This window comes from Periplaneta americana, chromosome 12, assembly GCF_040183065.1.
Source record: "Periplaneta americana isolate PAMFEO1 chromosome 12, P.americana_PAMFEO1_priV1, whole genome shotgun sequence".
Classification (NCBI taxonomy): Eukaryota; Metazoa; Arthropoda; class Insecta; order Blattodea; family Blattidae; genus Periplaneta; species Periplaneta americana.
In genome coordinates this window covers 19,863,215-19,888,528 of record NC_091128.1, presented here as the reverse complement: position 1 = coordinate 19,888,528, position 25,314 = coordinate 19,863,215, and the positions used below count along the sequence as shown (strand labels likewise).

Here is a 25,314-nt window from a genome sequence, read left to right as displayed (position 1 = left end):
TTCACGACTAATTATTATCATTATTGTTATAAAGCTCAAAATTCATTCTCCCTGCATTTTATGTCGCAGAAGAATTAGAGTACCAAGCGCTATCCGTTACCATAGTATTCATTTTCACGGACGTCTTGATAAAGCATGTTGCATCCAAGATGACCACTTTGACTGCTTAAAACAGGTTTTACACTGATATGATGATTGAAGGTTAATTCACAGAATATTCTATCTTTTGGATATAAATCGATTCACAGATAAGATTCATGTTGTTATTCATTTTCAAGTGGTACAAATCGTGTGCAAATTCATGAGATTTCCTTGTCTTCTTAAGATTTCAGTCGAAATAGATGTATAAATCAGGTATGCCAAACTCAGTTGAAGGGGAAAATATGACATTAACCTCACTCCAAAACATTTAGACAAAGTTGACATCCATGCATCGCTTTCAATTAAAAAACTTGCTTTAGTGGCGGGTAGTACATTCACTCGTTTGTAAAACAGCCATCACTCTACACATAAATTAGGATAAGATTGATAAGTCCACACATAAACTATTGAACATTAATATATTTCGTGATTAACTTATCGCAGACACCTCTTGTTTTGCACTAATGTATCAATATTCGGCTGGATTGTTTTAGTACATGAACGCAAATCAAAGATAAGATGACAGTAATATAACCTTGAGCATGCAGCTGATTTGGCCTATGGATTAATTTAAAAAAAAGTACTGTTGACAACAATATGTCAATACAGATATTGCAGTTATACGAACTGCAACATTTCTCATGTTAAAATATATTCCTTTTACCAATAACTAGTATAAAAATCTCGACCTATTTCCCCTAATATTTTTATGAAACTGTTCCCAACAAATCGTTTAAACATTCTGTCGTTTATTAAATTAAAAAATCGCAAATGAAAATAAATTTTCATAAAATGAGCAACACAACAAAAATTTCACATAATTACGCATCTGTAAGTTTGTTTTCCCAAAATCTTTACAATGGGTACCATTGAAATGATGTCTTATATTATAATGTCGTATATAACGAAATATAACGGAACATAATAGGCAATTAGCTTGATCTCGTTCAACAACAAAATAATAACCATGCTCTCATTTCTCACTGAAGCTGTATCTTGGTACTGTATACAGTGTCATTTTCAAATATTCTCTAAACTGCTCGCCACTGAATGTTTACGTTCTGTAGATAACGACTGACTAAATAGAATGAAAACAATTTCCCGGACAGGAGGTGGAGGAAGTAAGGTTGGTAATGTTTGCGCTCTCGGGAGCGCATGTTTGGTATCCCTGGTATAAACTGTATATATACTTGTAGGTATTTGATCAATATATCGACTCTCTAGTGAATGTTGCATATGTTTATTCTAATTTATTTTTACATCATTTTTCTATAAATATTTTGAAATATAATATTTAATATATGGGTGTCACTCTAATATTTTGCTTGGACACATGGACATCATTTAAAAATGACATTGAAAACAATGACCCCCAACGACTCATAATTATCTCTCAATATCATTATGAAATTCAGTTTTTGAAAGGGATAAACGAGTTTATTTCTTACATGGCCAGCTACAGCTACTGGTCCGGAGAAGGAAAAAACTTTTTTTCACAAAATGATAGGCTTTGCAGTGATTATCACTAGAGACCTTCCGGTCCCTACTATTTGAACTTGAGTCGGAGTTTGTGCAATGAGCCAATTATTTGAAGAGTAGTGGCGCGTGGAACTGTACGATGAAAAGACACAAAGTTCGCATCAATGAAAACGTAGTCTTTACTGTAAACTTTTAGCTTAAAATGTTACCCTTTCATAGGTACTACTATTAATGAAATGTTTAACCTTATATAACAACTAGCCGTACCCGTGCGCTCCGCTGCACCTGTTAGAAATAAATATAAAGTAATTACATAATTAAAATAGGACGTTTGATCCAGGGAACATTCATGATTGATAGTAGGATAAATCGTTTAATATGTTACTTAATTTAAATTGTGTCTAAATAATTAAAATGCGATCATTTTGGTCCAGAAAGTACTCATTTGGTGCAATGACAATTCCTTTAACACGTTTCTTAATTGTTATTAAATGCAACCATAGTTTAATGAACATTGACATCATTTAGATTTAATGTGTATACTTTATTTTACTTGCTATGTTTCCATTGAATTATGGTAATATTTTAATTTTAACCCATTGTTGTTTTCTACGTATTCAGTAAATGGCGCTTGGCCCACTATGGTTCTGAACCCTTCAAATAACTTAAATTATATTATATTATATAGTATTATATTATATTACATTATATTATATTATATTATATTATATTATATTATATTATATTATATTATATTATATTTTATTATATTATATTATCTATTATATTATATTACACTAGCCGTACCCATCCGCTCCGCTGCACCCGTTAGAAATAAATATAAAGTAATTACATAATTAAAATAGGACATTTGATCCAGGGAACATTCGTGTTTGATAGAAGGACAAATCGTTTAATATGTTACTTATTTTAAATTACATCCAAATAATTAAAACGCGATCATTTTGGTCCAGAGGCACTCATTTGGTGCAATGACGATTCCTTTAACATGTTTCTTAATTTTTATTACATGCAACCATAGTTTAATGAAGATTGACATCATTTAGATTGAATGTGTATATTTTATTTTACTTGTTATAAGTTTCCATTGAATTATGGTAATAACTTAATTTTAACCCTTGTTTTCTACGTATTCAGTAAATGGCGCTTAGCCCACTATGGTTCTGAACTCTTCAAATAACTTAAATTATATTATATAATATTACATATTATATTATATTATATTATATTATATTATATTATATTATATTATATTATATTATATTATATTATATTATATTATATTATATTATATTATATTATATTATATTATATTATATTATATTATATTATATTATATTATATTATACTATTTTATATTATATCAGAAGTTACTGTAATAACATTATAGCATTATGTCCATCTACAGAAACTACACTTTCCAATGGTGAATTAATAATTAATTATACAAATCGGTTAATTTAGCGTCCGATATTACTTCATACAAACACAGAAACATTCTCTGTAGGCTATCTTTCATAGCTTTCGATTGTTGTTGTCGAAGGCCCCTTGCAGACCAAGTCTTTTTTTTTTATTTCGTTACACGGCCTTAGATGGCAGTTATTTTAATTTTAAAACTCATTTATCTCATTAAATATCAGTCCTATCAAAATTTGTCAAGGAATAAAACGTATCGAAAATGATTTTTAAAGAAACGTTTGTTATGTAACATTTTCCACGAAAATCAATAATACGCGAGATATTTCGATTTATTTAATTCAGGTCCCCTTATAATCCCCCTTTTAAATAATGTATTTTGAATGCCATATAGCCTAAAGTCTAAGTTAAACGAATTTAATTTATATTCCAATTTTCATCGAAATCCGTTCAGTCATTATCGCGTGAAAAGGTAACAAACATACAGACAGACAGGCAGAGAGACAGACAAAAATTTCAAAAAAGCGATTTTCGGTTTCAGGGTGGTTAATTATATATGTTAGGACCAATTATTTTTGGAGAATCGAAAATTACCAGAAAAATTTCGGCTACAGATATATTATTAGTATAGATAATCATTGCTTTCAAATTTAACTTAAAATACCGGTATTATAATAACACGAGTACTGCCCTTGTGTACAAATGTACTTTTCAATAACATTGCTCGTCTTTAAACTTGTTGAAAGGAATGTTGGCATGCATCACCATTTTACACAGATCTATGCAAAATTCGTCCGCTGACACTGAATTACTTGTTGAAAGTAAATCTTCGGACTCACGTCTTTCTATCAATTTGAAATGGTTTATATGTTTTTTTATTACAGTGCTTCTATAAGTAACCATATTTTACAACAGATTATGTCAGTTTTACATACATTATACATAGTTATATTGTCATTTCACGGACATACTGTCTTCCGAATTCCTCTGTACTTTCATATTTGTTTCAGATATCTTTATTTCAACTAATAGTGCATATCAAAAACATTGCTAAACTGAAGTATACTGCACTTGTTTAGGAATAAGTAAACTGTTTAAGGCGACCTTGTAGTGCGCGTTATTTGTTGTCATTGTGAGCAGTCTCTACTGAAGGGCACATGTATACTCCGTGCACACGTATACTCATTCCATTGTTATGGGACGAAGAAAACGGAATTTAGTTCCAAAGTAGTATTACTAGCAATACTTACAATGTCAAATTTATATTGTTTTTATTATTCCCAGAAAAAGTCCATGTAAAATAAATTTCACCACTGCTTGCGCCTTTGCTACTCTGACTGTAAGATCATCACAAAATTAAATATATGAACTTAGAGTATTATAAAAACTAATACAGCTTAGTTAATCTAAAGAAGGACAATCTTTCATACGTTTCATATTGTTCCCAATTTTCTCTCGGACTCAAATATTTACACAAACATACTCAGTAAAAATAGTATTATGATAATGATTATGATAATAATGATAATAATAATAATAATAATAATAATTATTATTATTATTATTATTATTATTATTATTATTATTATTGCGAAAAGAAAATGCAGCAGGTAATGAGATGTAAAAAGAGTGGGGAAAATAATGAGCAATTTGATATAAATTACAGCCTTAACTACTCAAGGAAGACAGAGTCATACAAAGAAGTTTCATAGAAACTATATTCTAATTACACTCAGTAAATTCATAAGTAGCCCTTTTTAAATACATCAATTTAAATAAACATTTTCAGTACTATTCTAAACTCCAAGATTTCATAATATTATTTTAAAACTTAATGTAACTAAAACTTAAAGTATAAATATTTTAAGGCCTTAAAACAAATCTTAAAAAATATGTCATTCTAATTCGACGAATAAACATTGTTATCAGAAATAATAAATAAAAATGAATTTCTTGAAATGTCTGTGGTAATAAATAATCAGACAGCGGATTTTCGATCATCACACAGCGATAAAATATCACGCCCCTTGGAGCGTAGCAAACACTTCAATGACCTCTCTGCAACTGACGTACATCTAACGTTCATAATCTGGACCGAAAATCAGCTGTCTGGTAATAATGATTTAAATTCTGTCAGAAAATAGGCCTACTATGGAACTAAAACCGAATCTGCTCATAAATTTTATGATATTAATTTGTTTATGCTGTTAAAACTATCATGTTCACATTTAGTATCGTATAATATAATAAAAGTATCAGGAATTATTTTCATCACATTCTTTACACACAGTGGGCAATACAGAGTCTGTCATATTACGAATATTTTTACATAACTAATTATTAATAGAAAACTTCGGAGATAAATATTTGATAACCCATATTCACAAATTGTAGGCCTATACATTTTAATTTTTAACTGCAAACACAAGAGGTTTGTCATGTTTTTCAAGCAGCATAATCCAGTCATTGTTAACATAATTATTACATAATTATTTAACCAAATCAAAGATAATGTGGCTTATAGGCTGTCAACAACCAGAAAATTGTGAGTCTCAATTTTGAAGGTTGTCAATATTTACTCCCATGTCTTCAATTATTATTAGGCCAAAGTAAAATAAGAAACGGAATAAAGCGTTAGTAAATCTATATTTTTATATAATATGAAAAACATTTCCTTGAGACAAGCAGGAACATCTCTTTCAGATGTGAATATTATTGTACAGCCCCAGGATGAATAAAATGTTTGAAGTAGATTCACAGTCTACTATCCCATCGGCAATGAAATTACATAAGTCAAGATTTGTTGCTAATATATAGAAAAACGTTTAAGCAATACCTCTTCTGGCTATAAACTCTAAGAATCCGAGTAATATTCCAGGCGTAGAAGTTATATTCATCTCCCTTCCATAAAGCCTAGATGTGTGTTGGTTGATCACATGTTCACATCCTCCTGAAGAGTAAAACAATTGGTAAAGAAGAACACAATTTACAATGACGATTACAGGTATTTGTCAGAACACTTTGAAATCCTACAATGAATTCTGTATCGAGATATTTCTTATCATCTTCCTGCAATATTGACAACACATGTGTAAACTGAAATATTTTAAGTGTATTTCAATAATACTTGATTTTCTGCTATAGATTTTAACGTGAGATCACAGGTAAAATTTAAAAATAAAGCTGAAAAGTACCTGAATGGAATTCATCTCTCATTGTTCCAATATTCAATATAGGAAACAAAGTAGAATGCTAAATTATAGAGGAATTAATTTATTACCTGCTTGCTATAAACTTTAAACGAGAGTATTAACCAAACGATTAACAATAATAGCGAAAACTATTATTCATGAGGCTCAAAATGCATTTAAAAAAGAAAAACATGTCTGGACTGCATATTTAATATATCCCAATTGATAGAGAAATGAAGAGAATTTAATCAATCTACATTGTCTGTATTCACTGACTATGAAAAAACTTTCGATAGAGTGAATCGAAATTTATTATGGAACATTTTGAAAAACAGAGGCATCCTATAACACCTAATCTACAATATCTAGCTTGTATAAAGAGAACTTAATAGAAACAAAATATAACAATATCAGTAAGAAAAGTATAGGGTCTGTTTGGGACATCTCGACAGTTTTAGAAAAGTAGCCATTGTGAGCACTGTTCCTAGTGAGAAAGTTAAACTACATGAGATCCATGTTGACTGTGTAAGTGAATTTCCTGAAGTCAACTTGTATTTTACATTCACAAAAGACAATAAACACTATGAATGTGGGTTACACTTTTCTTTTCATGAAATATAGTACACTATCTTCAGTTTATTCTATTTTGACTAGATGTGCGTGATATTAGAGATTCATAAATTAATGCATATACATTTTAGATTTTAGTAAAGGCTCCGAATTCGTTACACTCAAACAATTATCTTTATTTGGAGTGTGCTGTTATCTTTTAAATGAAAGTGTATCTACGGAAATTTCGTCACTCTGTTTTGGGGAGATCCCAAACGTGTCTAGTTCTCTCTGATTTCGCTTGTGGTGCTCCTGAAAACTGTCTCTATTAAAATTTTTGTGTTTTTTGTTTCAAGAGTGTTTGCAATCGTTCATAGAGTTTTTAGTGTCACTTTGTTCGTCTATCTGTTTTTCTCTCTGTGTGTCTGTTTACATGTATGAAACTACTCATCTTCCATTGATCGATTTATATTTTAAATTTACATTGATATCAGACAAATAGGAAAAGGCACAAATCTCGATAGAAACATAGAAGTTCAATTACTTTGGCATATCCTTCGTCTTGACTCTAAAGGCTATACGAATTAACAATTTTAAAACAAAAGAAAATTGACATCCTGACGTGGGCAGGGTATAGTTGCGCCCCATGGTCAGATAAGATGCAGCAGATAAAAAGGGTCCTTGTTTTGTAGGCATAATTGCGCCCCGTTCCCATCAGGTAGTGAAAAGGGGCATGGCATAGTTGCGCCCCGATGAAATAATTAGAGAAAAAGACACTACGGAAACTTAGCCTCGTGATCAACCAACCTTATTGATTTCTTGTTCGATTTAGTATTCATTATCGATACCGTTAAAATGAACACCATGAAGTTGGCAATACTTTACTAACTGACATATTCAAATGAGTGAGCCGTTGGAATATGGGGCCTTAGCAGTCTTGACATTTTACTAGTGATTTTCACACCGTCTGTGGCGTATAGTGAGGTTAATTTAAAGTTTAATGAAAAGGGTAAAGAGTTAATAATTCACAGTGGCTCTAAGTTTCAATTTTCGAAACCCTGTAACGTAGGGTTAAGATATCGATGTACAAACAAAAAATGTAGTTCATTTATTGTGTGTGATCGATAAAAAAAAAGTGTTATATTAAATAGCAAAATTGATCAAATGCTAGGCCTACCTGATTTCAATGTAGCTATCACTGTAATATTTTTAAGTAATTTATTTATTTTTATGACAGTCACTTTTGTGTGTACTATGCCCATCGGGGCGCAACTATGCCATGTCCCTTCTGCTACCTGATTTCTTCGGGGAGCAATTATGCCATGCCTAGGCCTCCCAATTGACCGCGGGGCGCAACTATGCCATACCGCCTGACGTAGTCTACTGCATAATAACATGTTTGCGTACGATCCGGTTCTCCCCGAAAAATGATGTGAAATTCGCGTTGAAAAAATCACCACTTTCCCAAAAACACCACAGACACCATCTGCACAAGGACATTCCTCACCTACTGACACTTCCTTTGAAGAATTCCCAGTTCCGTTGCTAACACTTCCATCTGGTGATAAAAGAATAAGATAACTGCAAAACTTAGACTAATAACGTCTGAAAACTATAGGAAACAGGCGAAGGACACTAAACAACAAAAAGAAATTCGGTTTTTCCACAGAAGAAAACCGTTTAATACTCGGCGTGTAAGGAGAGGAGCTAGTTCATCAAACAATCTCAACGGTTAAAAAACCTATTGTGTCCCGTATAGTGGGTATTACTACGATGAAAATTCTACAGAACTATGTATTCAGTGTGTTGGAGAATACCAAAAATGGTTTCGCGAGACATGAGTGCATAATGGCACCGATGAAAAATTCACATTTGACCAACGCGAGTAGCAGTATTAGGCTTATAAAGTAATTAGAAATATTTCAGGAGCAAAATTTGTGTTATAAATGTTGGATTTTAAAGTGTTTCCTATGTTTGTAATTAATTGTCAAAATCTTCCCCATTATGGGAGAATCGACAAATTGCACCAATTTGTATTTATTTAAATACAGTGGCATAAAATGATCACATCGGAAACAAATATATGAAATGTACGGAAAACATGTCCATATTTGTTAGAGGAAAAAGTTATAATAAAATGTGCATAAATTGGTCTCAAAATTAACATTTTTCCTTAGTATGTCGAGATGTCCCTAAATGACGCTACATATAAACTAAGGAGTCCGACAAGGCTGTCCATTGTCCCTAATACTGTTCAATGAGAAGCTTAATCAATGGAAGATTTCGCTCTTAATCAAGGGGATAGATTTCACAACTATTCTTTTTGCAAAACGACCATGCAGCGATTGCCCGATCTGAAGACGAATTACAAGAAGCAGTTTTTAGATTCAGTAAAGTAGCAAAAACTTTCAATTTTATAATCTTTACTTCGAATGGCATTTTGTGGAACATACTCACAAGGGACACCTTTGACCTCGAATGATCAGAACCGCACGAAAACATGCTTAGTATAACAATCGATCATAAACAAAACAGTGGTGTGTGTCATTTCCATGCAAAATTCCGCACTTGTCTGCTAGCGCCATTAGGCGGTGGCATATTGTAGCTGCACTGACCAGTGCTCCAGATTGTTATTCTAAGCATGTTTTCGTGCGGTTTCGATCGTTCGAGGTCAATGGTGTCCCTTGTCAGAGCTAAAATTATAATTGAAAATACTATGATAGTACAAATGAATTCTTTCACAAATTAGGTTCTGAAATATCATATTTAGAAAGTATAGAAGTAGAAACAAAGATAAAGAAATTACGACAATTTTTTGGAACTGGAAAACAAATATAATTAAATAAAGCACACCGAAATACACTTTCAAATTTATATAAAATAATGGCTATCTCACTTTTAATATATATCGATCTGAGAATTGGGCACTAGAAAACAACAAGAAATGATTTAATCAGCAGAAATGTGGTTCCTACGCCAATAACAAATTATAAATTACGGGACAAAAATCCTAATAAAAAATCAGAGCAGAAATATGTGTTGGAAAATTAAAAGTTACAGATAGTGCTGGAAAGATCACCTATCCAGAATTGACTCTACACAACATGCAAGAGTCGAAGAAGCCTATCGCATAAAGGATGCAGACAAATTAGACACCCCAGACGACCATGGAATGACCAGGTTTTGAATGGAGTCGGAACGGACCAACATGGTCCTAATCCTTGAAGCTGATTATGGTGAATTCCTTTTTGCCCCAAGTAATTATTTGGAATATTCTGCGTAATTTTATATATATATATATATATATATATATATATATATATATATATATATATATATATATAAGTTATTGAAAAATTCCAATTGAGTGTTTTTTATTATGCACTACCTTTTATATGTCAAAGTATGATTCTTTCTCTTCCCACACTATTGCATAAAAATATAAATATATCTTAAACTATTTCGTATAATAGGTTGTGTTTTGGCGTGTTTTGTAGTTTAATGTCCTTTTCATAGGTTTATGATGTAGTGATTGCCTTCTTCTTGTGAATTTGGAAACAATTTTGTGTCATATATTTTTAAACATGTAAGTTTTTCTGATGTTTGCTTTATCGCTCATTCTCTCGGAAGTTAAACATTTTTAGCATACATAGGCCTACCTTTTCTCAGAAACTAAAATAGTTATAAATATGAACTTTTATAGCTTATCTACGTTATTACAAATATTTCTGAGCTCTAGTTCCAGGTCCTTTCGGTGACAATTTTTTGTTCATAAATATTAATGCAATTTTATTTTTCTTACAATATAGTCACTTACGAAAAAGAAAGCATAAGTTATTATTTTTACAAAATACACTTTCTAAACAAGACCTGAGCACTTTTAAAATACACAGAACAAAAAATCGTTTGCATCACCTCGGTCCCAAGAGTTCCTGAACCTTTACATAAAAACGGAAGAGAGATAAACAAAAGTAACATATCAGCTTTCTTTATTGTTCATCAGAACCAAACATTACAAGCTCTACAATGATACAGCTTGACCTTCTCACTTTGAGTTGCTGACTACAGTCTACACCAGTACTTTTAGTACCCCGTAGCACGTCCTCTTGCAGTGATGCATGCCTATATACGTCGTGGTATACTGTTCACTAGTTCATCAAGACACTGTTGATCCTTATTGTTCTACTCCTCAAGGCGATTCGGCGCAGATCTCTCATATTGGTTATTGGGTCATCTCGTCCATAAACATTCCTTTCTAATGTATTCAAGGCATGATTGATAGGGTTCACATCTTGGGAACATGCCGGCCACTCTAGTCTAGTGATTTCGCCATCACGAAGGAAGTCAATAACAAGACATGCACGATGGGAGACGTGCACGCTAGGCGCGAGAATTATTCGTCCATTAAGCCGAATTCCTCTCTCAAATTCTGGCACTATGGGTCGAAGAATATCATCCCTGTATTGGATAGTCGTTTCATTGCCTTCTATGACTACGAGTGACTTATGGTGGCCCCACGTAATGCCACCCCAAAACATCAGGGAACTACCACATTCCTGTATTCGCTGTACAGCGTGTCCAAGACGTAGAGGCTGACCAGACTGCCTCCAAACACATCTCCGACGATCGTCTGGTTGAAGGCATATGCGACACTCATCTGTGAAAAGAACCTTGTGCCAATTCTAATAAGTCCATTCAGCATAATGTTGGGCCCACCTATTTCCTATACTTTTAGTTGAAACGTGACAACCTATGGCTTCACGAAAATCATTATTTAGTTTGGTCGCATTTCGTTCCGGTTCCTCCGAGCTAAAATCCGTAAGTAGCGGTCATCCACGGCATTCGTAGTCCTTGAACGGCCTGTGCGAGGCAAGTCATCAACAATTTCTGTCTCTCTGTATCTCTTCCATGTGTGAACAACATCGCTTTAGTTCACTCTGAGACGTCTGGAAACTTCCCTTGATGATAGCCCTTCCTGACGCAATGTGACAGAGCGGACACGATCAAATGTCGCAATTGACCTTTCAGCCATAGCAGAACTGGTAGTGTACTTTCTTTATGATATTATGACTGGAACTGATTGGCTGTCTTACCTGCTCCGTTTGATAGGTAGGGCTCATGTATTATTGTTTACATCTTCGTGGAGATTTAGTGACAACTATGAATAGTTTTAGGGGCTGTGTTATTGATTCAATATAAACATTCAACTTTAAGGTTCAGGAACTCTTGAGACCGAAGTGATGCAAAAACTTTTTTTTGGTGTGTATAGTAAAGAATTAACTTTCATTGAGTTATCTACAGAGCGTTCGAGCCAAGATGTCTCCCACTATCATGAAAACTAGTTGGAGGGCAGGAATAATGCGAGTCCCGACATTATGCTCACTCCAGTTACGGCACATTCCCACGGCTCTCAAGTCAATACTCAATGCGTCTCTGTAATGCGCGTTTATGTTCTGATGTACAGTATAGAACAACGCATTTTTATATGCAAGACTTTCGTGAAATATACGTGGAGAACGTGTTGTCGTAAATTCGGACGTTTCCCCGATGGTACTGTGTCAAATTAGAAAACAATATACTGTACAGACTCGTAAAGTAATTTTAAAAGACAGGCTCGATTCAAAATAAGAAGCGTCGAGTGAATAAACGGGTCTTAACTGAGGAAATATTGGATGAAATAGGTTTTCGATTAGAACGAAGCCCTCAGAAATCTTTGCACAGATTAGCCCAGGAAGTAGGGATGTCAAAAACCTCAATTCAACACTCAACTAAATTCTTGAAGTTAAAACCGTATAAAACCCGTGTATTTCATCACATAATTGAAAATTAAACTACAGAAAGTGTCCGAGGATGTGCTAAAGCGACGTCAAGCTGCGTCAATTCTGAAGATCATCATTTTGAACAATTACTACAAAAAGGTAAGCCTTTTATTTCAGTATTATGAGTTTTATTTTGTCACAAATTACGGTCACCGTTTGGCGGGAAACGGGCGAAGCATGCGAAGAGCGCGCGGTCACCGGTAATGAGTGGACAACTTGGCTCGAACGCCCTGTATAATTCTATCTGACATAAAAGTATTTAAAAGTAATTCATTTAACATTGGTGACATAGTGCCTCTGATCCTACCTTAAAGCTTTCAAATACAGAGTTTATTCTGCATCGACGTTGGCGAGAAATGGCGTATAATTATTTGACATCGAGTGCTCTATCAGAGACAGTGTTAATACAGCTACACACGGACCTCACAGCTTCATTTTTTTCATTGCAGGACGCCATTACTATGAATTTAAAATCCATTGACATAAGCAGGGTTTGAATCCTATTTGTCTACGACAGATTCCACACGACGTACATCGATTAGAACATTCGTCCCTTTTGATGAAGCACATTATCATTACCCAAAGGCTTGGAAGCCAGGTAATAAGAAAAATAAAGACAATACTAGTAGAAAAGATAGGAAGAATACAAGGAAAATTGAAATGCTTAAGGAATACAACTTTCATGTTCCACATGTACTTATTAGGATGGCATTGCACTGCAGTGCCTACCGTTATTCTCTACTTTAACTACTGAATGCAAAGGGAAGGTTACTGCATGCTGCTAAATAAACCATATTCTGCTATATTCCGCAAGTATCCACCTACAAGGCCCTGTGCGGAACTCTTACGTTTCCCTCGCTACATCTTAAATGTGTAATTTTTGTAAATTAGTACAATTTTATTATTATTATTAATTATTCTTTGTTTTATGCATCGAGATTCTTGAAGGAAATTTTCATTATTTTGTAGTTGTATTCTTGTCACCTAATTCGACATGCATGAGAAAACTTTTCAGTGCTACCCAGAGGGGCTGGCAAAGTAAAAGAGACACAAACTAAAAGGAGAGAACAGTGGAAATCGCTTTCCTTTACCATGGCAACAAAACCGGAGGAACAAATAGGCTCCGCACTCCAAACTACTATAATGTTACTCTGACCATCTTAGCAGATAGGTTTAACAATAGAGTTTAGAGTTATCAAAAAGTACTTTTAACGTTATTCAGGCCCATTGCAAGGGCAGAAACTTGTGGTAGGCCTATTCATGTATTTTTATATAAAAACACAGAACTCGTACGTCTATAGTATGTTTGTGCATATGTATGTATGTACTTGTTATAATACGTATGTGAATGTATCTACTATTTATCACGCTGAGCTAAAATAACTTTATCATATGGAAGACTTTAATTTTATTATAAGGCGCTTTATTATGCCAAAGAAAATTTTCTTTCAAGAGTACTGTAGAATCTGATAATAATCATTTCGCTCCAGTTAAAAAAGTTCCAAAGTTGCTCTAGGAGGTGTAATAAAAGTTAATTAAATGTCTTACTTCCTCCAAAGATTGAACTCTGATTCCAAGGTGCTTTTATTAATTGAAATAACTGATAATGAACACCGGTATGAAAATCTCATAAAAGTGTCAAATACAACAAGGTAATATACTAGTACATTTTTCGGTTTAACCTTATAATTTCTACAAAACAAAATGTGAATATGTTCTCTGTAGTCACAGTTAACTAAACTTAATGTTTATAAAACTACGGTTGTACCATTTTCGTTAACATCTGTTGGTATGAAATCTCCTGATTTCCCTCATGTATTTAAAAATTCATACAGCCTATTTTCATCTAATAATAATTGTAATTGTCCTATTCTAAATAAATCTCCTCTAGTTACGTATCTCGGAATAATAATTCACCAACACTTACTTTGGGACAAACATGTTAATTTTCTGTGCAATAAATTAATAAAAATTATTCACTATTTTATTCGCCTACGAAATTACTTGACTGTCCATACTTTGCGAATGATTTATCTCGCATTAATACAATATGATATTATAGGATATGGTAATGTTTATAGTACCTCTCTCATGCCAGTAACACTGCTACAGAATAGAATATGAGAAATATGTCTCAATAAAGATCTTGATTATCCTACAGAGCTGTTGTATTCTGAATTTAAAGTGTTTGATATCCCTCAAATTTATAATAATGTCTTATTGAATTTCGTATATAAAAACCGAAATATATTTAATTTGTATTCATATAAATATAAAAACAAAAGGTCACACAACATATGCTTGACAGAACCTAAATGTACTACAACTGTACCTTATAATCACAGCAGCAACTTCGGTCAAAGACTTTATAACAAGATTATAGCTGAATTCCCAAATATATGATTTGCTAATTCTACTTATTTTTAAAAATCAATTAAAATATTATTGTTTAGAAAGAAAATTTAACGTTACAGTTATTGTGATATCTGTGTTTTTCTTATTCTATTTCATAAAATGTCTTAAAATGATGTAAAATGGTCCCTGAATACGAGTATGTAACTTAATCTTTTTGGTGGTGCTAGAGTGATTATTATATAAAAACAAGGTATGTATCTTTGTTCTAGCAATAAAATATTATTATTATTATTATTATTATTATTACTATTATTAATTGTTTTAGAAATAATAGTACCGAAATACATGGAAGGAAAAATCTGCAGCTTACCGGAGATACACCGGTACGTTTACCCAGTTCGGGTAATGAATCTACAGTTGTGCTAGCTTGGATGTCTTATTTTTTTTAACTCGCAAACAGAGATTTTGGATCTGTGGTTAGAGACGTATTTAATGAAATGTATGCAATATATTTCCTCTTCATATGAAGCGACATTCCGAAATTAGTTTCAGCTCACAAAAAATGTTTCACCCATGGTTCACTCAAGTGTATTTTGTGTGTTTATTACACTGGTCTACATTTTGAAATTTTTTTCTGTTGTTTCGCATCTGATATGCATTTCTTAAAAGGATTTTTTTGTGCTGAATTCTAAAATAATCTCCAATTTCGTCCAGCACGGCAGGTTTTATTAGAAATAATAAAAATGTGAATAAAAGCTAATACATTAATTACTACCTAGAAATGATGTTGTAGCTTTGTGCAACGTCATTAAAATTATTTTCAACAAGCTTTTTGTGAGAAAATGCCGGACTACAATTTTTCATTAACCATTAACAATCACAATCATAGCCTTATCTCAATACTGAACTTCAAATTTTCTCCTTTTTGATCTTTCGAATGTTGTTCAGAGCAGTCCTTTTCAACATCCAGCAATTAGCCACCATGTTAACACTCCACTTCCCTTGATACTTCATTTCCATTTTTTGTACCTTGATGAAATCCTTCACCTTGTTCCTCACTTAAACCTTCTAAATTATCAGGAAAATAATTTAAATGGAAATGAAGGAAATGTATGTACTTAGACACTCATATTCCAACCAGTCTTTTTGAAACCTTGTAACATCACTTTCACTATGTTAACAAAATTTGGATCTTTTTTATTTCCAAGGAAGTTTAAAAACAACGTTTCAGAATGCATTCCAGGCGTACTTTACATTTTCACTCCTAGTATTCTGGAACTGCAGGTCCATCATCAATTTTCGAATTTGTGGGCCAATGAATATACCAGCATTAATTTATTCATAGATTAATGAGATATTTAAACTACTTGCTGTCTTTATCTAGATCTTTCACAAATTGCTTCATTAAACCTAATTTCACAAGTTTCGACATTTCTATTAAACAACACTATTATTCTGTACTCGCGGAAAAATGACACGACAATGAATAACACAAGCCTGAACGTTCAAGTATAAAACAGCAACTGAAGGGAGGTAGGTTATCTCTGAAAAGTTTTAAATAAAGTTCTCTAATACCATAAAATATTAATTGACTTATTCAAATTATATATCACTAATGAGCTTCACCAAAACTTTTGAACGGAGCCGGACTATCTATGCGGTAAACAAATGATGATCGCAAAATATGTTTTATAGTGCCGTAAAGAAATTACAGTTTGAAATGTTGACAAACAAAGAAACAAATGGTAGTGAGGCAATAAAAACAGAAGAAAGTATATAAAGATTAGAAAAAATAAAGTACTCTAATAAAATAAAATAGGTATTAATTGACTTACTAAAATTATACTTCACTAATGTTAGCTTCACGAAAACGTTTGAACGAACGCGTCATTTTCAGTTGTGGGAAACAAATGACGATCGCAAAGCATGTTTTATAATAGTGTAAAGAATTTAGAGTTTCAAATGTTGAAAAACAAAGAACAAATGCTAGGGAAGTGATAAAAACAAACAAATACTAGGAAAGTGATAAAATTTTAGCGATAAACAACCAGGATTAGTTGAAACACGTCCTTTCGTACCGTTTATTGGTCCAAAGTAGTATGACGTAGCAAAAATTTAATAGTCATTTTAATATGGCAGAACCCGCGATTACAATTCAAACGAATGATGGTTCAAGTGTGTAACTACTTTGGACACCGAGATAAACGGAGAACTTGCGCAGCACTAATAATTTATACGCAACTTTGGTGCTCTCAAACCCGTGACAGAGGGGGGTGGTGTCGATGGACTTGGTCACACAAGTTACATTTCTTCATGACCTGGGTACTAACATTAGCATTCGACTGTGGCTCATACTGTTGCTACCGTAAGTAATTGAATTTGTCATTTTTGTTTCACCACGCATCCCGGAACTGGTGCCCATATTCGGTGTGGGGAAAGACGTGTTATACGTAAAAAATTGCATAACTTTGGGCATTCCTTGGATCAGATTACTGACAATGATTCGATGTTGTTCGTGTCTTTGAGGAGCCTTCAAAATTATGTAGGTGAGCGCTCGTCGACAGAATGACTATCTTATTTCCATGCGCTATCCAGCATTTTATCATTTCCAATAGTGAGAATTTCTTATCTCTATGTACATTCAATCATTACATATTGTGAAACTCGATAAAAATATAGTTAATCTCAATGTCGTAATGCAGTGCTTACAGAAGAACCTTACATTATGAAATTGCTACAGAAGTTTTCAGTTAAATTGTCCACAAAATAATAACTTACTTATGTGTCGAAAGCAATGACGTTGTTCACTCCAGCTCAGTTGCTGATGTCTAAAATTTAATTTATGTTTGTTTTATAAAAATGATACCTGCAGAGAACAAATTTCAAACGACAGAATCATTCGGAGACATTGGTCCATACTGTAGAAATGTCATTTGCAGAATTTCTGATCATAAATTGCAAAAATATAATATGAATATAAAATGTGCACGATAAGTCTGTAAACTGTAAGCTCATTTCTATTTGCATGACAACAATATAGCGAACAAACCACATTCTCTGACGAAAATAGTTATTTTTATGATAAAAGTTCGTGAAGGTTCTCTTTTTGGCCCGAGTGTAAAGTTTCTCAAAGGAGGCGAAGATGAGTATCACAAAAACATTAGGGACAGAAAGATAACTTTACGAATGAGTTTCATACAAAGTTTTCTACGATAGCACAAAATTATATTAAATAAATATTTAGAGTTGGAGAGATTATAAGATCAAGATTTCACAGCCGTCTAAACTCAGAACCATTAAGAAATAACTATCTATAGAATTACAGCATGTTTTATTCATGATCACGATTTCATAATCAACAAAGCGGGTAGGAAAAGTTGAAAGCTGCATATTACTGCAATGAATACTACAGATGTAACTTTAGAATAATAAGGGATAAAAATTAAATAAGAATGTTTAATTTGTTACTTATTTGTGTTACGTGTAATATTTATGTTATGAAAGAGCTAGGTAATGCATTCATTTCTTATTGAATTACGTTTATACATTGAATATTGCATTTTCTTCACCAATGCGTAAAATGAATAGCAGTGCGTAAGGTGATTACTTACTTTTTTACGCATTAGTGTTCTAAAGACTCACTTAACGCACTGATAACAGTGGGTAAAATGAAACTTTACGCACCATTGTAAAAAAAAGATATTTTAATTGAATTTCATATTTTTACAATTTCTGGAAATTTAAAAATTTAACCTTTTCTTCTATACCCATATATGTAGATATTTTATGACAATTTCGGTATTAAATGCATTATTACTTTTGCAGTTTTAATAAGTCATTAATTTCTATAAATAACTCATACTGTTGCGATGTTTCACAATTTTTTTGTTTTTATGTTACAATTTCATCGTATGACATCATTCTTTTTACCTGCAAAATCAAAGTATAGGTCTAGAGACTATGTAATGTGTAGAAAATTTAGACTTGTCCGTAAAATAGAAGTTATATTACAAAAATCAATTGTGATGTTTATTGCATTTTAAGTCTGTCATATTTCAGACAAAAAATATGGAATAAATTAGGTATTACCATACAGAATTTTAAAGTATATTTAATCAAATGTACTGGTTATAATCTAATCAACATTCCTATTTTTTATGTTATGAGATGTGGCATTTATTTTTCACTGAACAGTTGCCTCTGTAAGTTGATTTTATTCCATTTTATAAAACTTACGTATAGAGAAATATGTGCGAATATGTGAATTTTTGCAGCTGCAGAAATATATAAAGTTTCGGAGCCAAGTAACGATCCCATCACTAGAAATGACAAAAACGTTGACCTTATTTTTCGATTCATTATTCTACAAGACTCCGAAATGTTGCATAAAATTATACAATACTTACGACACATTACAAACCCACAAAGTATCATACTGCGCTCAAAATCGTGAAATTATAGACCGTATTTAATTGAGCAATTTTCCCTCATAATTATATTCTTTTTAAATTTTGTTGAAATCGAAATGTTATTTCTTATGCCTAAATATGATTTTCTTTAATTTTTTATAGACAAAAATCTAACTTACTGTTAATACTATTTGTAAAATATAAAGATGTAGTACGTATTGTTTATTTCTACATGCAACATTCTTAAATTTTGTCATGTTGGAAATGTAATTTATTATTGATAGGCCTACCTAAATTTCCTTCAGTTTTCCTTCATTTTTAGTGAGAATAATATCATAATTGTAATAGTAGCAATAGTAGTCAATATTATAAATGTAACTGCATTTGTTTACACTACGATAAGTAATTTGTTATCATTGTGGGATCAAAATTTCACTCAATTTTATCGAGTACACCTAAGCACGGCATACAAACAAATAGTAATACTTTCGTCCTAATGAAGATCCATGTATCCTGCAGTATATAAGGAACCAGGAGGTTCATTGCAGCTCTCACATAAGCCCACCATCGGTCCCTATTCTAAGCAAAACTAAACCAGTCTGTACTATTAGACTTCACCTTCCTCAGATCCATATTAATATTATCCTCCGATCTAGTATCGGCCTCCCCAAAGGTTTTTTCTTCTGGCCTCCCAACTAAAATTTTATATGCATTTCTGGGTTCGCCCATACGTACTACATGCCCTGCCCATCTCAAACGCCTGGATTTAATGTTCCTAATTATATTAGGTGACAAATACAATGCGTGCAGTTCTGCGTTGTGTAACTTAACATACAGCTACAAATTATGTATTATAAAAGTAGTCAGATTATAATTACAATAGGAACGGAAGTATAAAAATTACATTTACCATATTATGTAGGCCTATTCATGAAATGCTACTATCCATATTTACAAGGTGTGATTTTGTCTTATTTCGAATGTAGGGTAAACTAGGACCTGTTGGACAGTCGGGCATGTTGGACACTCTGTACTTTAACGTGTTACCTCGCCACTTGTGGGCACCACATTCTGCTAGAAGTCAATGACGGAAGTAGGGGCTACTTCCGTCATTGACAGAGTGTCCAACATGCCCGACTGTCCAACAGACCCCAGTTTACCCTAAATCATTTGGTATTGAATTAAATGTTGCTTTAGTACAATAATTATGAAACATGTGTTCTTTTTATTTAGTCCAATATGTTAGTATTGTTTATATTATGTATAATTTGTACAAATCAAAATATTTTCTTTTCTTTCAGAGATACATTTCTGTACAAAATATATCATAATTATTATTTAGTCTCAAAATAATTTGAAAATGAAATTTATCACCGAAGAGCGACGGTCAGAATAGGATCTGGACAATACGAAATATACACGGGCAATACTATTAATGATATAATTTCTTGTTATAACTCAATTCCTAATTATAACAGGCCTATACTACTTCAAAATAATGTACTTTGTTTAGTTCTTCAGATTTAACTCAATTCCAAGTCTCCTCATTCCAGTAACTATTTTAAAATCATTGGTTTAATATGAGCAAATGTAAACAACTGTCAATACATATGAATTTAAATTCCTATTTAAGAATTGTTATACCTCCTATAACACGAAGATTCGGATTATGACTCATATCCAGGTACAAAATTCATAATCATCTGACATATAGGTAGGTAATTAACACTCCATAAAGACCGGTCCATATCAGTGGCAACAGAGAGGAGATGATGATTAATTATTTGACGCTTAGTTTTATATTACCACATAGAGACACTAACTACATACGCCTTTCCTAAACATTTTCATTTTTTTTCCTAAGTGAATATACATTTATGTCTGAAGAAGGGGAGGAATTTTAATATCATACTCGTATGTTTGTTGCCTACATTATTACAGAGAGACAATAACGAAGTTTCTCGTCTAGTAATGCAATTGCTTTACTAATATAGTTCAAACGTTTCTTATTATCCTCTGTTGTTTGTTGTTTAGTCAACTGTCCGAGGACAGGTCTGAACCTCATAAGTGATACTAAGGAGGCACCACTTATGAGGCAACTAGGCCAGGAGATAATGGAGTAGGGTGGCCTGTTCCTTTCCCCCTTCATTGCATACATCGCCAACTAGCTATAGTACATATTACACTAGTCAGACTTAAGATGCATACAAACAATTGTTCTTCCTCTAACACATATCGTCAAGTGAGATGTACTGCCTGATAATAAATGTACATATCAGCCAGAACCTCAATCAGAGGATATTATTCTCCGTATTTTTTCTAATTTGCGCAAAGTACAGATTTCAGTTTTTAATTGCTATTTTGGTTGCATTTCTCTTACAGTTTTTAAATAAACTAACATACCTGTAACAATATTGCAAATAGTCTGAAAAACAAATCCGTATACATTCATATCATATTCGTTGTATCTCATTTATTTATACCCATTCCCTACGTCTTTCTTCCTTCTGAGAAGTTTATTTCGAATAAGTTCGGTTTTATTCCCGATGTTGACGCACATTCAGTTTTCTGAGCAACACCCTACACCGCTGTATTCGACATTCATTCTGACAGCACATCACACATAACAAGAAATATTAGCAGAATAGCTTTAGGCCTACTTAATTTTTTTACTGTAAAGAGTGTTGTCTTAGTAGTGGCAGTAGTGACAATAGTGAAATGACTCAATTGGCGAAGAAATTACCGAGGAAAAATTATGATATAGTACAAAAGCTTGTATATTTGACGGTGTCATGTATTAATTTGCCAAAATTTATACAGACTTTCGCAATAAAGGAATTACTGTCAGAAGTCTGCATAACACAGAAGTTATACCAGAGAGAAGCATTTTTATGGCACTCCGAACAATGAAGGCAACGATTTTCATCTATTAATTTATATACATAATGAGAGAATGTCACGGATTGTTATGTTTTCCATTTTACGTAATAGTTAATAACATTACATAGTTCTGTAACATTCTACAACAGCATTATCAGCGACGAATAAATTCAGGTTTATTGTTATTTTTTTTAATGTTTCTGTGCTATGACAGAGACGAAAACTTTATAAATAGTAGACGGAGCGAGATGTAATCGATAGAAGATTGCTCGATCCTAATATACAGCATCTTTCATTCTTCTCCCTTTTTTCTATGGAAAATATGAGTCTGCAGTTACGTTTGACCCCTCAGATAAAAAGTCATCTGCCGAGTTTCTAACGAATAGTGGATAGAAACCCGATATTCTGTGTCGCGGTGACTGTGCTTCAAAGTTCAGACACATGATCAAGAAGGAAACCTGCACTAATTTCGTTATAAAGTATAACATAGATTTTAAACATTTCTATTGTCTTACAATATTTATGCTATATAAAATTTATTAATTAGATAGGGTAAACTAGGGTCTGTTGGACAATTGGGCATGTTGGACACTCTGTACTTTAACGTGTTACCACGTCACTTGTGGGCACCACGTTCTGCTAGAAGTCAATGAAGGAAGTAGCCCCACTCGTGCCTACTTCCGTCATTGACTTCTAGCTGAATGTGGTGCCCACAAGTGGCGTGGTAACACGTTAAAGCACGGAGTTTCCAACATGCCCGACTGTCCAACAGACCCTAGTTTACCCTATAATTAAAGTTAAAAACACTAACAAATATTATACCTTTAGACAAATCCTTTCACGGCCATCACTAATTCCACTCCATTGATAACAGAGGAGTGCTTTCCATTATTTGAGCGGAAAAAGCAATCATTCAAGCAACGTCTGTTACTGATGTCAAAATTCCCAAAAATCGAGTTCAATTTTCTCTGAACTAAAGGAAATCATAACGCAACTTTCAGTGGCAATGTTAATGATTATAATTTTTAACGCAGGTTTTAAAAGTTAGGACTACCTTAAGGGGATTAACTCTATAGTCTACATTTTAGTTATTACTTTTGCACAGAAAATTGATTAACTAAAATATATTTCTATTTTAACTTTTATCGAACAAAATATAGTACGCCTAAGAATTTGTTGTTTAAAAAAACAGATTTGGTAATTAATAATTTATAGGGTAAAACTTTCTAAAGCAGGCCTGCACAAACAGCGCTCAACGAGCGCGCGCAGCGGTGTTTACCGCTCGCCGAAACGGAGAGGAAGATACGTCAGAATGACAGACTTGCTATAGGTAGAGGAGAGGGAAACGACCACTCAGCTATCTAGTGCAGTGCAGTGTGTAGGCCTATTCTCAATAACTGTTTCACGTTACTTACCTACTGCTACAGTACAGTATGGAGGAATCTAAAATACGGAACGTAACATTTAACATTTAACGATTTACAGCTGGAACTTATTGATCTTCAATGTGACCTAAGGGCTAAAGATCGTTTGAATAATAGTACTAGCCTGGTTGAGTTTTACAAGACTAAACATTAGCAATAATATTCACGACTACACAGGCTGGATGTGAAAATAATTGGTATGTTTGGCTCAACATTTATATTTGTGAGCAACTGTTTTCTATAATCAACTTTAATAAAGGCAGACATCGAACATCTCTAACTGATGTTTCATTATGATCAGTAGGTTACTGTTCCTTTCAGCTGCCAACAGGATAAAACCTCGTTTTGATGTACTGATAAATAAAAAATAACAAAATGATATTGTACATTTAAGTAGCTATAGAATTTCTATTACTTCTGTAAAATAAAGATTTCTTTATTAATTAATAATAGTCCAAGATAGTTTTGCAAACACTGAACGGGAATTCATTTCATAAGCACTCGTAACAGTATTTCCTTTTGTGTTTATTTTGTACGTGATCCACCCCTTCTTCCAGTCCACCCTTATACAGAGCGCAGCTAATATCTGTATTCCGCTCATGAGCTGCGAGCCGGCTCGGAGAGCGCAAACCTTGTGCAGGCCTGTTCTAAAGGGTTTGAGGAGAGAGAAAAGAATATTACGAATATTCCTATATATGTATGCCATATTAATAAAAGGATCTTCACCCAGTTCCAAACTAATATCATACAAAAATTCTGCAATCTTTTGAAAAATTTTCGTAGACTATGTACACATTTATGAATTACACTTATATTACCACGTCTAGAAATTAATCCCCAAGTATGATAATAATAATAATTTTCTTCTACGTCTTAGTATTTTCGTCTCTATTAGATAGCACAGTTCACAGGAAATTTTTAATTTTTACCAAACATCAAGAAAACATGGAGGCAATTGACGACAGAAAAGCAAACATCTCAATTAGCGTTATATTTCTTTACACGAAATCGAGTTTTGTTTGTGAGCAGGCAACCTGCTCTATGAGTTACACTATTATCCTTTCTAGCCCCAATTTCTGGTGGACTGACATGAACCGATCTTAATCGTTGTTTTCATTCATCATCTTCTGGACAAAGAACTACGCGATACAACCGCGTTATTGCTCACTTTTTAAGTCTTGAGCTATTACTCTGGCTGATTATACCTTATATATTATGCCATTATAGCACCGGAAATTTGAGCTCCCTACATCTGGTGCCAAAACAAATACACATCACCAAAAGTTCAGACTAAGCACATTCGTTACAGGCACCCACAGACGGAAATCTCTGTATACCTCAAATGAGCACAAGAGGATGTTTAAAAACTTTAACCATATAACTTTTATATCTATTACCGTCTCTTTCCAGATTTCTTCGGAGACAGCATCTTCAAAGGATCTTTACGATACCTCGCAAATACTTCACTCTTGAAGGTTTCAAAGTGACGCCTATTCATACTGTTCTGGCGTTCTCTCCATGAAGGTCTTCCTTTCTTATTTTGTAGTCCCCAGTGACAAGTGAATATTGGCGATAATACTTGGAACTGATATCCAGCAACGAACATTTCGTACACCTGTAAATAAAGAAT

At 33.1% G+C, this 25,314-nt stretch overlaps 1 protein-coding gene across 4 annotated transcripts in view; it reads right to left on the bottom strand.

The window, feature by feature from the left end:
• LOC138710214 (beta-1,4-glucuronyltransferase 1-like) overlaps nt 1-25,314 on the bottom strand; it is a 622,862-nt gene that overhangs the window by 5,175 nt on the left and 592,373 nt on the right. For 2 of the 4 annotated variants that reach the window (XM_069840873.1, XM_069840875.1), the window contains 2 exons: nt 25,082-25,299; nt 3,032-6,007 (listed from right to left, as the gene is read on the bottom strand). In XM_069840873.1, coding sequence (XP_069696974.1) covers nt 5,998-6,007; nt 25,082-25,299 — 228 coding nt within the window. In that variant the 3' untranslated portion in view covers nt 3,032-5,997. Of the gene's footprint in view, nt 1-3,031; nt 6,008-22,976; nt 25,300-25,314 lie in introns of those variants that run through there. The other 2 variants (XR_011335176.1, XM_069840874.1) reach the window with 2 other exon arrangements.